The sequence below is a fragment of the Falco biarmicus genome, chromosome 14, assembly GCF_023638135.1.
Source record: "Falco biarmicus isolate bFalBia1 chromosome 14, bFalBia1.pri, whole genome shotgun sequence".
Classification (NCBI taxonomy): domain Eukaryota; kingdom Metazoa; phylum Chordata; class Aves; order Falconiformes; family Falconidae; genus Falco; species Falco biarmicus.
Genome location: NC_079301.1, coordinates 9,001,563 through 9,015,577, shown reverse-complemented (window position 1 = coordinate 9,015,577; position 14,015 = coordinate 9,001,563). Strand labels below are relative to the sequence as shown.

The following is a 14,015-nucleotide window of genomic DNA, read 5'->3' as shown; positions in this document are numbered from 1 at the left end:
TTTTTATATGAGTGGTTAGGATGTTTCCATACCAACATAAGTGGTGCAATTACCCGTGCTCTGTGCAGGATCCCTGGCAGACACTGGGTCCTACCCAATGCAAGACACACACGGAGAGCTGTCTCCCCTGCCAGAGCACGCACGTGAGAGTTGGCATTGCTTTGGGCTATCCCACTCCTGCAGTCCCAGTTCCTGAAGTCACAGAGCATCTGCCCCAACTTCAAGGAGAGACACCACATGGGAGCAGGACTTGCAGGAGATGCTCAGGGACCACATGGGCTCCAACAGCTGTCACGAGTGCCTCTCCCCTGACTGCTCCAGCATCCCCCCCCATAGCTGAAACCCTACATAGCATGGGCATCCTACATTCTCCAGCTGTGCCAGGGCAGCAGAAGTCTTCTGACCTACAACCAGCTGCCATAGCACATACCTTGGCAATGCGGGAGGAAGCAAACAGCACACCAGTGGGGTCTGATTTGAGACACTGCACCCCACCACCAGCTCCCTTAGTGATGTCTTGAGACAGAAGCCTGTCCCTTACCACAAGCAGTTCCCAGAAACAAGAAACCAGACTGCCGTATCTTGGGTCCAAGTACAATTTCTGTAGCTGAACAGCCTCTGGTGCTGCAGCCATCAAAATGCTCTTAAACAAGTAGCAATCAAAAGATCTATCTATTAAAATAAGTGTTCTTCTACAGACTTTGAGATTAAATTTAAAGATAACAAAAGCACACAATTTTCAAAATCTAATTGCCCTTCCAAGTCCCAAACACTTTGTACGAGGTGAAGTGAGCTCCTCAGCGGATCCAGCTAGGAACTCCTCTCCTACAATGGGATTACAAAAGATCTTTAAAATTAGTCATGAGCTTTATTTTATAAGCAGAAGTGGTCAGGAACTCTTCAATCAAATGCTCTTCTTCCCCACCACCAAGAATGGCAATTCTGCATACCAAGGGTTTTCTGAGTAACACCAGCTCTAAAACCCCTGGAGAGGGAAAGGGCTCTCACGGCCAGGATGGAAATTCACAGTTTAAAAAAAAAAAACACAAACAAAAAAAAACACAGGAAAAAATATCAGATCAAGGGATTCAGCTCTCCCCAGAAGAAGCAGAAATTTCAGAGCTAGAGCACCCAACCGCTATGCTATATACAACCTATAGTATCATAGGGTGCCACTCCTACACACAGTAAAAACTCTGATGTTGCAATGGTTTTGTCAAATGGTAGGGGAAGGAGGCAGGCACTTTGTATTCCAGCCAGGTTATTCACCATTTCTGAAGCCAGTCCTCATCTCCAACGCCTAGGAAAGCAATCTCTCAGTTTTACTCCATTCTGTTTAGCAGAATTGGAACTTAATGGTCACTGCATTAAGAAGTATCAGGAAAAAAATACACTGTTACCTCCTCAGCAATTTATTCGATCTTACATTGAGAAAAACAACACATTAGACTTCATCAGTCAGTTGTGGACTAGAACAGAGCTTTGCCACGATCTCACAGGCTTCAGCAATCTCTGGGTCTTGCTGTTAGTGAGGCATGCAACAAAAATAAATCAATTATTCTAGAAAAATATCAGCATGAAGGAGAAAAAAAATGCTTGACTGCTTGTGCCTTCTTTTTTAAATATAGGCAAAAATGCCATTAATACAGAATGATGGAACCTCAATAGGATAGTACTCAACAAGCAAGCAATCATTTCACCACGCATTAACCACGGATAGAATAAGTTTTGTTTGTGTAAAGGTCCTAAAAAAGAAATTATTGCAGATTCAAGTGATACAAACTAGTGTGTATCCACAGCAGAAAATAATTGTCAAAGATTGGTTTTTCTGAGACGACAATACATCACATCACGTTACCATTAGAGAAAAAAAAAAAAAAAAAAAAAAAAAAAAAGAGCTGCCACTGTATAGTGTGGCAATAAGTTACCAAGCACCCAGACACCCCCTGGCAGCACCAGGGACCACACTTGTGAACAAGGCAGCCTCTACCCGCCTTCACATGGAATCGTCAACTTTGTTTTGCAGTGGTTTACAGTAATCAACGCACACGTTATAGCATCACACCAGGGTGACAACCAGATCATATTACTGCAACCTGGGTTTTGGGACTGGCAGAATCAGACAAGACTGTACTTGCACAGATATTTTAATTCTTGGAGAAGTGGGGTTTTCATTTCTTTTTAAATTTGCACTTGAAGAGGTTTAGTGTTCAAATTTACATTTGCTGTTTCAGCTACAGGAATATTCAGGACAAGCCCTGCAGAGCAGCCATATACCAAACCAGGTATATTATTTATCATACATAAACATATATAACATATACAAACAATTGAAAATAAGTGAACAGTCCAGCCACCTGCATTTCTGATTGCCAGGTACTGAGGAAGAGGAGCAGAAGCACCTCCTCCTCCTGCCACATGCCTGGATGACCCCCAGCACTCACCTTGGAAGACCGCAGCGTTCTGGATGACAAGGAACTTGAGCTCCATGCTGGCAGACTGCAGGAGCTGCTCCATGTTCAGGCGGGCTGTTGCCTGGTACTTCTCCTCCATCTTCCTCGAGCAGCACGTGGAGCCCTTTGGGATACATACTTGCAGATCAGACCCTGGAAAGGAACAGAAGAAGGGCAGAAAAATTTGCATTAGGAGGTGGAATTGCTGGGAGTAGAGAGGAAACAAACCCCATACAGTGGTATCGCTGCAATTACTGTTTGGGCAAACTGATGCCATTTCTGGAATTTGTCCTGAGCAAGCAGCTTGGCCAAAGGAGAAGACTGATAAGGCAGAGCCAAGATTTCTGAGCAATAGCCCCCGAGAGCTTACTACGTACGCCTGCCAGCATCCCGCTCGCTTCAGCTCCCACACACTCCATCCACTGATGTGGTGGTGCTGAGCAGAGCGATACAGAGCATCGCCCTCCTGCCTAGGACATGCCCACCAACACACTGGTAAGGAGCTGCAGGCACCCAGAAAAGATGGAGTGGGAGACGGAAAAAAGGAGCCAGGATTTGTAGCTGTGGATTTACAATTAATAGAGCAACACATGTAGTTCAGCAGGCAGGATATGCTTGTAATTTGCATTAAGACTTAAAACTAGCTTAATACAAATAACTGTGTCATTTGCCTGTGATCTCCAACCTTTTGCATCCACAGCAATAACAGTAACAACAGAAGGGCACAACAATAATGACCTACTGGGGTTTTTAGTGCTAATTAAGACTTCTAAATTGTAAATATCTCGAGTCCTCCCACCAATTTCACCGTCCCATCTTTCCCCCATTGCAACAGGCAAAGCTATCACTTCACTTATGTGAGTCCCACTGCAGACGGACAGGTCCTGAGGCATGCGCTGAGCACTGCAAAATTGCCTGTTCAGCAGCAGCCATGCCACTGCACCTCCACCCATTCACCAGGAACAGTGCAACAGCCAGGAAACGAAGGCAAGAGGAATATCGCTTGCTCTGGCATCTCAAGCTGTAACTCAAAGCACTGGTCAGTGATGCTAAAGTTTGGGGTTTGACCTTCCCAAAGCTCTTACTCCTGGAGGTAGTAGACAATTTTAGGAAAAGTGCTGTTGCCATTAGCTAAAAAGTGAAATAAAAACTAGGGAAAAAAAAATCACCTTTTGGGTTTAGACAACAGGAAAAGATGGAACAGAAGAGCTAGAAGCAGCAGCAACAAGAAGCCTCATTCTTGATCAACCTTCCATGGCAAACTGTGGCCCCACAAACACTAGCAAAGCAACAAGCTCATATCAAAGCAAATAGCCTTCATCACACAAAAACCCACCTAATATGATGCTGCTGTTAGAAACTCAAACGCTAAGCAACAAGTCCATTAAAAACAGCTGTCCATGGCCACACGGCAGCAAGGGATTTACGCTTCAGTGTGTGCCACCCAAACCGCATCGTGCCCTGAGCAGCAGCAGCTCCCTGTCAGGCTCAGCACTGCCCAGATCCAGGACTAGGAAGCAGTCCCCAAGCCAGCAACCAACAGCCCACACAGGGTGAACGGGCTCCACACACCCCTCAGCCCTTGCTCTGCCTTCCCCCTTGCTATAGAGGTTTTTTCCCCCTCAATAAAAGCAAGTTTGGCCATTTACATCTCTGCTCTGGAAGGATTACACATCCTTCCAGGTTGCCCTCTCCTCTCCTTCTTAAGAGTCATACCACATCTACTCTCTCACTAATTACTAGAAAGTGTCAAAAGTCACTTTTCTAAGTGTACTCCAGAAGAACAGGATTAATATTAATGTCAGTTCAATCGTGTACCTCCTGAAGAAGAGTCATGCACACCACCGAGGGAAAACCAGCTGTCAGGGCTCGGGAGCAGCGACAGCAGAAACCCTCCTCCCTCCAGCTCCATTTCTTCCCCTGGCACAGCCTGGGAAAAACAACATGAAACACTTCATCTGCAACGTGCATTTCACATGTGGAGAGGAGCTTTAACCAATGCAAGTCCTGCCGTCACCGCAAAACAACGCGTGGCAGAGGGGGAGAAAGAGCACCACCCCCCCAGCTCCATCTCTACCCGCTGCCTCCGTTTCCCCTTCTGCAAAACAGGACACGCAGCACAAAATCCTTCATCCAGCCCCCAACAAAAGCCAGCACCACGGATCGAGCCTCCGTGGCTTGTGAACTAAGCTGCTACGGAGGAGCACTGTGACAGGCACTTCGTGCATCTAAAAAATAACAGGGACCACGAAACCGCATAATAGCAAGACACTGTTAATGAGAGGAGCAGTTATATAACAGGGAGTTAAAGAGGTTTTTTAAAGTCAAATCCAAGTCAATTTACACCGCAAAAAGGCTTAGCATTGTTCCTTTAACACTACAATAAAGCCATACATTTCTTGTTAATACAAAGCTTATTTCCTCCTACATTTATTATATTGGACACATTTCAAATGGGGGAAAAAAAAAAAAAAAGCCTTCCATGATTAATGGAAATACCAATATAGAAAATCTGAGAGTTGGCAATTAAGAGATCTGTGCAAGTTAAAGCCAGGCATAGGAAGCAGCAAGGTCATCTACTCACATCCCATCCTTCTTTTTGGCAATTAAGCCAGTTTCTCCCCTTAAATGGATTTTTGCTTTTGTGAAGTTGAGGGACACATGCTGTAGCAGAGCAATCACAAAGGAGGAGGAAAAAGCCTGAGAATTAACTCTGACAGCTTAAAACGTTTTACAGAGATAGCCAACTAACAGTGGTGACCAGAAACGCCACGGTAAACGCAACAGGTCAATACAGGCAGGACAGGCTCTTACAAGCTACCAGGGACAGTCCTTGGCGCAGTGCTGCTACCCTGGGCCAGGGAACAGGGGCCTGACTCCCACCTGCCAGCTATTTTCTGTACGTGGCTTTCCCAGGGCTGAGCACACCCAGACAGCCCCATCCCTAAGTCCTAGCAGTAAGGGAAAGAGGCTTTGATGCCCAGGAGCCACTAACCCACCCCGCTGACCCCAGCCCCAGCAGACGCCGATGGAAGAGGGACAGCGCTTTCTGACCTGCGAATATATTTGGGGTTTATTCATGCCATTGCCTGCAGGACCCTCTTCTGCGCCCGTATGCTGCAGCACCACCCACGAGACCCAGACCCTATGCAAACTGTGAACGCTCCGCCAGCACCGTGGCTGCACAGACGCAAACGCCTGGAAACACACTGCAAGCCTACAGACCAGGCACCAGCACGAATTAAACTGTCACACGTTTCTGGCTCCATAAATGTAATTGAAAAGGTCCTGTGAGTCATCAAATCCTACCCCCTGCCTCCCAATCCACCCCTCTAAGCATTTTTGTCTAAACATAAATATCTCCAGCCACAGCTCCCACTTGCGAGATAGAAGAGCCCCTTCCACTGCCTAGCGGCCCTTACTGTTAAGGCTGTTTTTATCTCCTAACCTTCACCACCACCTCCTTTTCCTTCAAGTTTCAAGCCATTACACCTCATAATGCCAGTCAGCCCTTGCAAACAACCTCCTCCTTCTGCCATAAATCACTACAAATTCACTTTCAGAAAGAAGAGTGTCCCACAAATTACTCCAACGGTTTTATTAAATTGCATGGAGACATTCACATACCAACCTTTGCAAGATTGGTGATATCAATGCAGTGCTAATAAGCACGGGAGCCTGACCCTCCAACACCCAGCTGCCAGGGGTGAACAGGAGCTGGATGCGGCCCCTTCCATAGGTGCTGGAGCCAGGCACCGTCAGAGCGCTGTGCCATTTATGCCATCTTGGGGAACAGCAGTGTAAATGCTCCAGTAATTTTGCATACGCTCCTAGCTGACAGAACTAATCTCCACAGCTACAGTAATTTCAGCAGCACCCTGCCTTTTCCTTCTTCTCCTGACACAGTGATTTTTTACTGAAGTCTGGGTAGCAGTGAATTTAATGCTTTAAATTTGACTTTGATGTACAATTATTCCCACAGATAGGTGGTTAGTACAGCAGAAGTGAAAATAATTTCAGTGGATTAAATGTCAAAATTTAAAAAAAAACCAAACAAAACAACTTGAGATCATCTGCAGGCAGTTGTGAACTCCTCCATGAGGCTGAAGGATTGTGTTTTGATCCTAAGCATCCCAGGACAGCTCCAACCCTGTCATCAGATACAGGCAGGCAAGCCGCGCTTTCCACGGGGCACACAAGCCTGCCCACCCAGACACAACGGCGTCTTAAATCAGATTAACGTTCACCCCAAATTTACCCCAGGCATTGCCAAAATAAGAACCTGTCCCTGCTCTATGCCACATTACTGCAGCCTCCTCCCTGTGTTAACAGGAGGGCTCTGCCACCCCATGCAGCAGCACCCTTCACCTTCTGCAGCCTGGAAACATCAGGGGGCTTCATCCCACCCTCTCAGCTCACCAATTTGTTAATATTACCCTTAAGAAAGCTGCTGCTTCATGTTCATTTTCTTTCTCTAATTGTTTCGCAGTCAGCATCGTACTTTAAACAGATAAAAGCAGTGATTCAACCTTTAAACATATTGGCTTTTCCCCCAGCTATTTCAATTTTTTTAATTTGTTTTTTTTTTATTAAAAACCTTTTAAATTATGTGACTAGGGGATCGTGCATCTGTCACTGGCTTTTAATGCTCAGCATTTGGGGGCGGGGGGAAGGAAACACAAATGTTCAGAACCCAGGTTAAGTGCTGATCTCTTTAAAACCTAATTAAAGAGATATAAATTATAAACCAACCTCGTTCAATAGGTGATTAAAGTTGGAACAGTATGGGTACTACATGGGATATTTATTACTGCTTAATTATCTTTTATTTCCTATTCCATCTTATGTTTCACATGGCCATCTGACTCGGGATTCCTCCCCAAGCCTAGCAATGTTGGCCAGATGACTGCCACACAAATATAACACTCTATAACATCACATCTTTTAAAAGAAGAAGTTACCGAGAAAAGAGAGAGGTTTTACAGAGTAAGAGTTCCCCCCTAACAAATGTACAAATGTATCAACAATACCGTCATCAGAAGTACGGAGTTAATTTGTGGGCACCCACGCACCGTACACATTTGTTACAGACACACACCCTACAGCCATTCCAAAGACTGGGAAGAACACTGTTCAGGATGTTGTTAAAATTAACCCCTGGGGGGAAAAAAAAAAAAATAAAATTAATGATCTCACTACAAAACCACTGCCTGGGAAGGTTACTAAATTTTAGGGTTCTGCTCCTGCTCTCTTAACTATCAAGAGAGCAACTTGCAGGCCTGAAATAATTAAGAACAGAAAACTCAATTATCTAGCAAACTAAGATCTTAAACCACCATGCTAAGCTAAACAGGCTGCACTAAGAGGAGTATCATTAGTCCCACTCAGGAAAACCAGGACAAAAGAGCAGGAGCACAAAGGGAACCAGCTTGCATCGGGTCCAGCAGGAAGAGTTGGGATTTTTAGTTTTTAAGTTGTATGATGGCACACATCAGCAGCCAAAAAGAAGAGAAGAAAGCTTGACACGCTCAGCCAGCCAGTCGTACAGCTTTACACCCAACTCCAAAAGCAAAAGGTTAATCTCTTCTTTGCCTCCGAAGAGAATAAACAAAAAGCTGGAAACTGCACAAGCATGGAACAAACCCTCCAGCTGATATTTCTGCCAAGATAAATATTCCTCAGCTTTCCTACTGCCCAGAGCCACAGACATCCACCCCCTCTCCCACCTTGGCAAGGCAACAGCTTGCCCCTGCCCCTTCCCTTCCACCCACGTGCACCAGCCCAATTACCTGGCACGTCACCCTCAAACACAAAGAAATCCAAGCGGCAAAGAGGAGAGAAAAAAAGACCGAGGAAAATGGAAATTCAAGTTACGGTTTATACATAAGAAATTACGTAGGGAAAAGACAAGAGGAAGAAGAAAACCAAGACAGGCAGCATAAGAAGAAGAGAATTCAGTTCTTAATGAATGTGAAATTACCCCAGCGCAGAATGACAGGCTGGCTCGCGAGCTGGCGTTACGTCTCAGCTTCAGAAGAACCTGTGAAAAGCACTCACATCGCCCTGCCTTCGCTCTTCTCCAGCACAAGGCCTCTCAGCTAGCTTGAGTGGAGCAGTTGCCATGAATTACATCCTCCCACCACTCCAAACAGTCAGCCACAGCTGACAGCGGTTAGGTCATGCTGCTGCCCACCTGCGATGCTCTAGAACTGCAAAAACCCAGTCCCCAGGCTGCAGGACCTGAAGGGACCAGGCTCCTGCTCGCTGCCTGATGCACGCCTTCAGCTAGAATTAATCCCAGAACATAACAGCATTCATGAAACAGCACGACGCTTTCCTCACATTTATCAGAACTGCCTTTTCGGTTTGGTTTTGTTGTTGGGTTTTTTTTAATTTTAAGTATCAGCCTGGTGCGGCTGAGCTCCTCTGCGGCAAGCGCTGTGCGCTGTCCCCCCAGCCCACGCACCGTCGGTCCAGGGTCCAGCAGAACGGAGCCGGGGGACATCTCTCCTGCCTGCCTTGCAACTCTGCAGCGCTCCCGCTACTTAACACCTTCAGCCACAGCTGCTCATAATGCAAAATGTGGCTTCCAGAAACCATTATTCTCTGTTTGTGTCAAAATACCCCCAATATTTTAAGTAAGTTGTTTAAACCCTCAGTTTCTCTAGGGTGATATGATCTATAGGCAAAGGTTCTCAGAATTGATTCCGTGTTGATCTGTGGCTGGGAACTCCAAAACTTTTTTTAATTGACAGATGTATGAAAGGAAAAAAAGCAATAAACAGACGCCTGGAAAATAGTCCTTGAGTGATGTTCCCCTATTACAGAGATTTATGCAGCTGCTACTAGGAGAAGCGAGTGCTCTGAAGTGTAATTACTACACAGAGTCATGCAAGATGGGCCGGATCCAAGGTATAAGCAAGCAGTCATTGCTTTAATTATGATCAAGTTTATGTACTTAGGCAAATGTAAAATCCACTTTCGATTTGATGTGTGGGAACTTTATCATCATAACAAGCTGGAACCATTCACTTGAAACACCAGGCCTGTTATGAGGTATTGATCCAGCTACCCACAGGCTCTGCAGAGAGGCAAAGGGCTCCTTACTCTGGAGTACCAGAGATGCAGCTGGGGCTCCCCGGACAGCAAGAGCTCAACTGAGCAACTCCAGCAGCCTGAGCCCTGCTAGGAAAGGAAGATGCCTGGGCAAGGGCACCCACTGTGATCACAGCCCAGGCCAGGATGGAGGATGCCACAGGTTTCTGGGGAAGGACTGACCCCACTGCAGCACAGAGGTGCCAGCAGCCCCTCACCACTCACAGCACAGCCTGCAGGGTCCCATCGGGAACACCCCAGCTGCCCACCCCTCCATCACCTCTCCCTGTAAAAGTACATTCCAAGAAAGTTACTTAGGGATCAAAGCAAACACTTCACAGACTTTCACTGAAGCCAGGGAAGACATGTCTTTGATAACAAACAGAATTTGTCGTTCCAGCAGTGATATGAGCTGCTCCTTCCCCTCCCTGCAACCCTCCACGCAAACATTTCATCACAAGGTATTTCCAGTGCTACTGGAAAGAGACCAGGACCCTGCAGGATGGGGAGAAACCAGATAGTGCTCCTGCAGCTACTTTGAAAGAAACATCAAGAAAAGTGTTAAAAATCATACAGGAAGAGGGTGTAAGGATAGGAAAGGATACGGAAGGCAACCCTCTCACCAGGACTTAAATCTAAACTCTCCTTCTAGATCTCAGGCACTGCTACAGCCCTACAGACCAAAATGTTTGGGATGCGCACCGGCTGACACAGCACCTCACAGCCCAGCCACAGGCACCCCGCTTCTCCCCTTCCTCTCCCGCGCTACAGCCGACCATTGCCGGGGTGACTCCCGTATTTCTGGTCTGTACGATGCCGAATGCAAGAAATGTAACTCAACACATAATTAAAAGCAGCTCCTGCTAGCGATGATCTCATTGCACCTCCCCTGCCTGTCACGTTTGCCCGTTATCTCTCCCTTTCCATACTTTGATCACAAGCTTTGCAGGGCCGGCGTTCTCCATCCATCACGTACCTACCCGGCCACGGCGGCCCCCGCGCTCTCACGGCACCTCTGTCACGCAGCCACCAAAACCCACTCCGAGAACACAGCCACCCATCTGGGGGAGCCGGTACTCCCCAGTTACTCAAAAAACTGCCAAAGAGCCTTTATAAGGTTGACAATTCAAGCATTGCATGGCTATTTTCCGATGGGCAGGCGGCAGCGGGCGGGAAGCAGCCCGGCGGGGCTCGGTGCGGTGCCACCACCTGTAACGCTCACGGCGCAGCAGCACCGAGCCGGCTCCGCCGAGCCCCCCCGCCCGGCTGCCTGCGGGCAGCCCCCGGGGTCAGCGGGGCGCTGGAAGCTCCCCGGGGGACACGGCCCTCGGGGGACGGCGCTGCCCAGCGCCCTGCTGCGGCGAGCCGGGACCCGCGGACGGAGCCGGGTGCGCGGCTGGCGGGCAGATACGCGGCGCTCTCCCCGCCCCGGTAGGGCACGCGTGGGCGGCGGGTCCCTGCCCGACAGCCCCAGCTCGCTGCGAGCCCCCCCCCGGGGAGCCCCTGCTGAGCAGAACGACAGCCGCAAACCGCCCGCTCACCCGGGAGGGGGACGGCGCAGGGACGGCGCGGCGGGCTGCCGGTCCAGCCCAGCAGCGGGGCGCACCCGCCGCTCCCGGAGCGCAGCGCCCGGTTGCCTCCGCACCCAGCCGCCGGGGAAGAGGCGCTCCGGCGGGTGGGCAACCCGCAGCCGGCTCCGCGGCGCCCCGCAGCGACCCTCCCCGCGCCCCGCTTCCCGGGCGCTACAGCCGCTTCGCCCCGCACCCGAGCGGCCCCGGCGCACCCCCGTCCGCAGGGCACCGGCGAGCCCCGGCAGGCCGGACGGTCTCACCTGGCACGGGGCTCTCGGGCACCCACTTGGCCCCGGGCTGCAGCACCTGGAAGGCGGTGCGGACGGAGCGGCAGGCGGCTTCCCCCGCCGGCTGCGCGCCCCCCGGGGCACCGAGCAGCGCCAGCAGCAGCACCAGCAGCAGCGCTCCGCCGCTCCCCGACATCCTCCCGGGGCACCGGGGCGCTCCTCTACACCCCACCGGCGGGCATCCCCGCCGGGGCGGAGCCAGGCTGCTGCGCGGCGGAGCAGGAACGCGGCGGAGCGGAGCTCAGCCCCGCGCCTCGCGCGGCGCTCCACGGAGCGCCGGGACCGGGCACCGGGACGGGCTCCGCGCGCGCACCGCCCCGCCGCGCTCCCATTGGCCCCCGCCCCGCCGGCCCCCGAGCCGATTGGTTCCCGCCCCGCTACCGGCAAACTTGCCCCGCGCGCGGCACCGCCCCGGCGCTCATTGGCCCCGCGGCGCCCGCCCCGCGCCACACCCGCCCGGCCAGCTGGGAGCGCCGCTGCGGGCCGGGGCCGTTCGGCGCCCGCACGGGGCCGGGTGCGGCGGCGCTGCAGCGCCCCCGGGGCCGCGTGCTCCCCCGGGGCCGCCACCTTCGCGGGCGGTGCGGCGAAGCACCCGCGCAACCCGGCCCGGCGTTTTGCACCGCGCCGCGTGCGCAGCCGGCGGGGGGCTTTGCAGGGTGCGCGGTGTCCCGTTTGCACACGCGCGTGTAGCGTGAGTTCACCGTGCCGCGCCGTGAACGCGCAGCGCGTCTCTGCAGCCCTCGCCGTCCCCGGTCTGAGCCGCCGCACCCCAGCCGCTCCCCTTCCCCTTAACGGTGACCAGCGGGAGCTGGCGGGCAGCCGTCGCCCACCGAGCCGCAGGCCTGGCCTGACCCTGCGCCCCCGGCACGCGGGGACCCCGGCTGCGGCACCAGCCCAGCTCCATCACACCAGTAACCCCCCAGTACCAGCGATGCGGGCTCAGCCGGGGGGGGGGGGCCGCGGTGCTCATGGCACCAGCAGCAGCGGTGTGTGGTGTGACACGAGCGGGGGGGGCGGGGTGTGTGTGAGCAAAGGCTTAGTTTAAAAAATGCTTCAGTAAAAAAATTGCAAAATTGCCCAAACAGTGTTTGCCCAGGCGCCCTCCCCGCTGCTCACCCCCCATCCGCACGACGCTGCTTCTGCAGAGGAAAGCACTGAGGGAGCACGCGCGAGCGGAAGAACAGAAGAAAAACCGATTTAAGATTTCCACTGCAAATACAGGATCAAATCATCGCTAATGGCTCGCCACCAGCTCCTTTTTCCTTCTGAAATTTGGAGGAGGGATGAAAAATGGAAGTCCGGCCTGTGTGTTTGTTCTGAGAAAATGCCTGCCAGGGAGAGATTGTTAAAATATATTATGGATATGAGATTAATAAGCCGGAATGTGCAACATGTCTCCTCGCTTAATGGATTGCCGGAGCCTGTTGCTGTCCGCAGACTGCGCTATTTATTATCCGTTTATTGTGTCTAGTAAGCGCAGCTGACAAAGTGCCCATTAACCGGGCAGCAAAAAGTCCTGATTTGCAGGAATTCGGAGGAATCCGGAAATTACATTTTGCTCAGAGGTGCAGGTGCTCCACGGTGCAAATTGCACCTGATTTCAGCAGGGCACAGAGTGGGCGTGCGCTCAGCCATACGGATGAGGATTCAGCCTTTATGCATTTTCATTTCTCCCGGTTGCTTGCATGAAATACCGTCACATGTGCTTCAGCTCATGCGAGATGCGTCTTTTCTGCACCTCCCTCATGGATTCGGTGATAGATTTGTTATATTTAGGCAACAGTTTGGATTTCGGGTGCAGTATTGCTTTAGGTTAGAAATGAATTGGACCAAATTGCAAAATACAAAGGCTGGTATTTGAAGTGCTCCTTTATACGCGCTACTGCAAATCTATATTATGTTTATGGTTTGAATTACAGTTGTCTAAAAAGCATTCAAGCACCTCCTGTGTTCATCTTCAAACCTGCTGTGTGTATTTCATTTAAGTACAGGAGGCTTTTACCGTTCCAGGTAAGTACGCAGATATTGTCAGGCATGCCATTATAGCAAAGAATTACATACAGTGCCAAATAGGTGGCATTTAGGTATCTCTGCTAAGACGAGGGAGTGCTTTAAGACTTCAAACCAAATTAGAAGACAACATTACCGCTCTTTACTGGATCTGGCTTCACGGTGGGATCTGTCATTATCTTGACAGTGATTCTCTGCAAAAATAAAGTTTATCTATCAACAAGCGGTTATGTCAGAAGAGCGATAAAGCTTGTGGAAATGTACAACAAAGCCAAGTGGCAGCCCTTTGGTTCAGTTGCTGTTTTAAGTTATACCCAAAGTCCACTGGAAGGAAAAAAAAAGAATTTGCATTTTAACTGAAGACCTTCCCTAATGGAGCAAGTGATTTTCACTCATTTCCCCGTGTTTTCACTCTGGCATTACTGAGTTTTCCTTGGGGTAATAAGCTCAAGGGTGCAGCTGGGTGGAAACGGGGGGTGAACCCCGTCCCATCCATGGACCAGCAATATTGTTTTGTTCTGTAGCACCCCAGCTGCAAGCCCAAAGGACCCTCTCCACCCTGGTGCCTGCAGAAGCATTCCCAAGGTGACGATGGCAGA

General features: G+C 50.5%; 1 protein-coding gene across 1 annotated transcript in view; it reads right to left on the bottom strand.

Annotated features, from left to right (window-relative positions):
• Positions 1-11,705, bottom strand: part of GPC3 (glypican 3) — a 154,971-nt gene extending 143,266 nt beyond the window's left edge. Inside the window, exons 1-2 of the mRNA XM_056360059.1 lie at positions 11,380-11,705; positions 2,445-2,606 (exon numbers count right to left, since the gene is read on the bottom strand). Of these exons, the coding sequence (XP_056216034.1) occupies positions 2,445-2,606; positions 11,380-11,542 (325 nt within the window). The 5' untranslated portion in view covers positions 11,543-11,705. The remainder of the gene's footprint in view (positions 1-2,444; positions 2,607-11,379) is intronic.
• Positions 11,706-14,015: the final 2,310 nt, after the last annotated feature.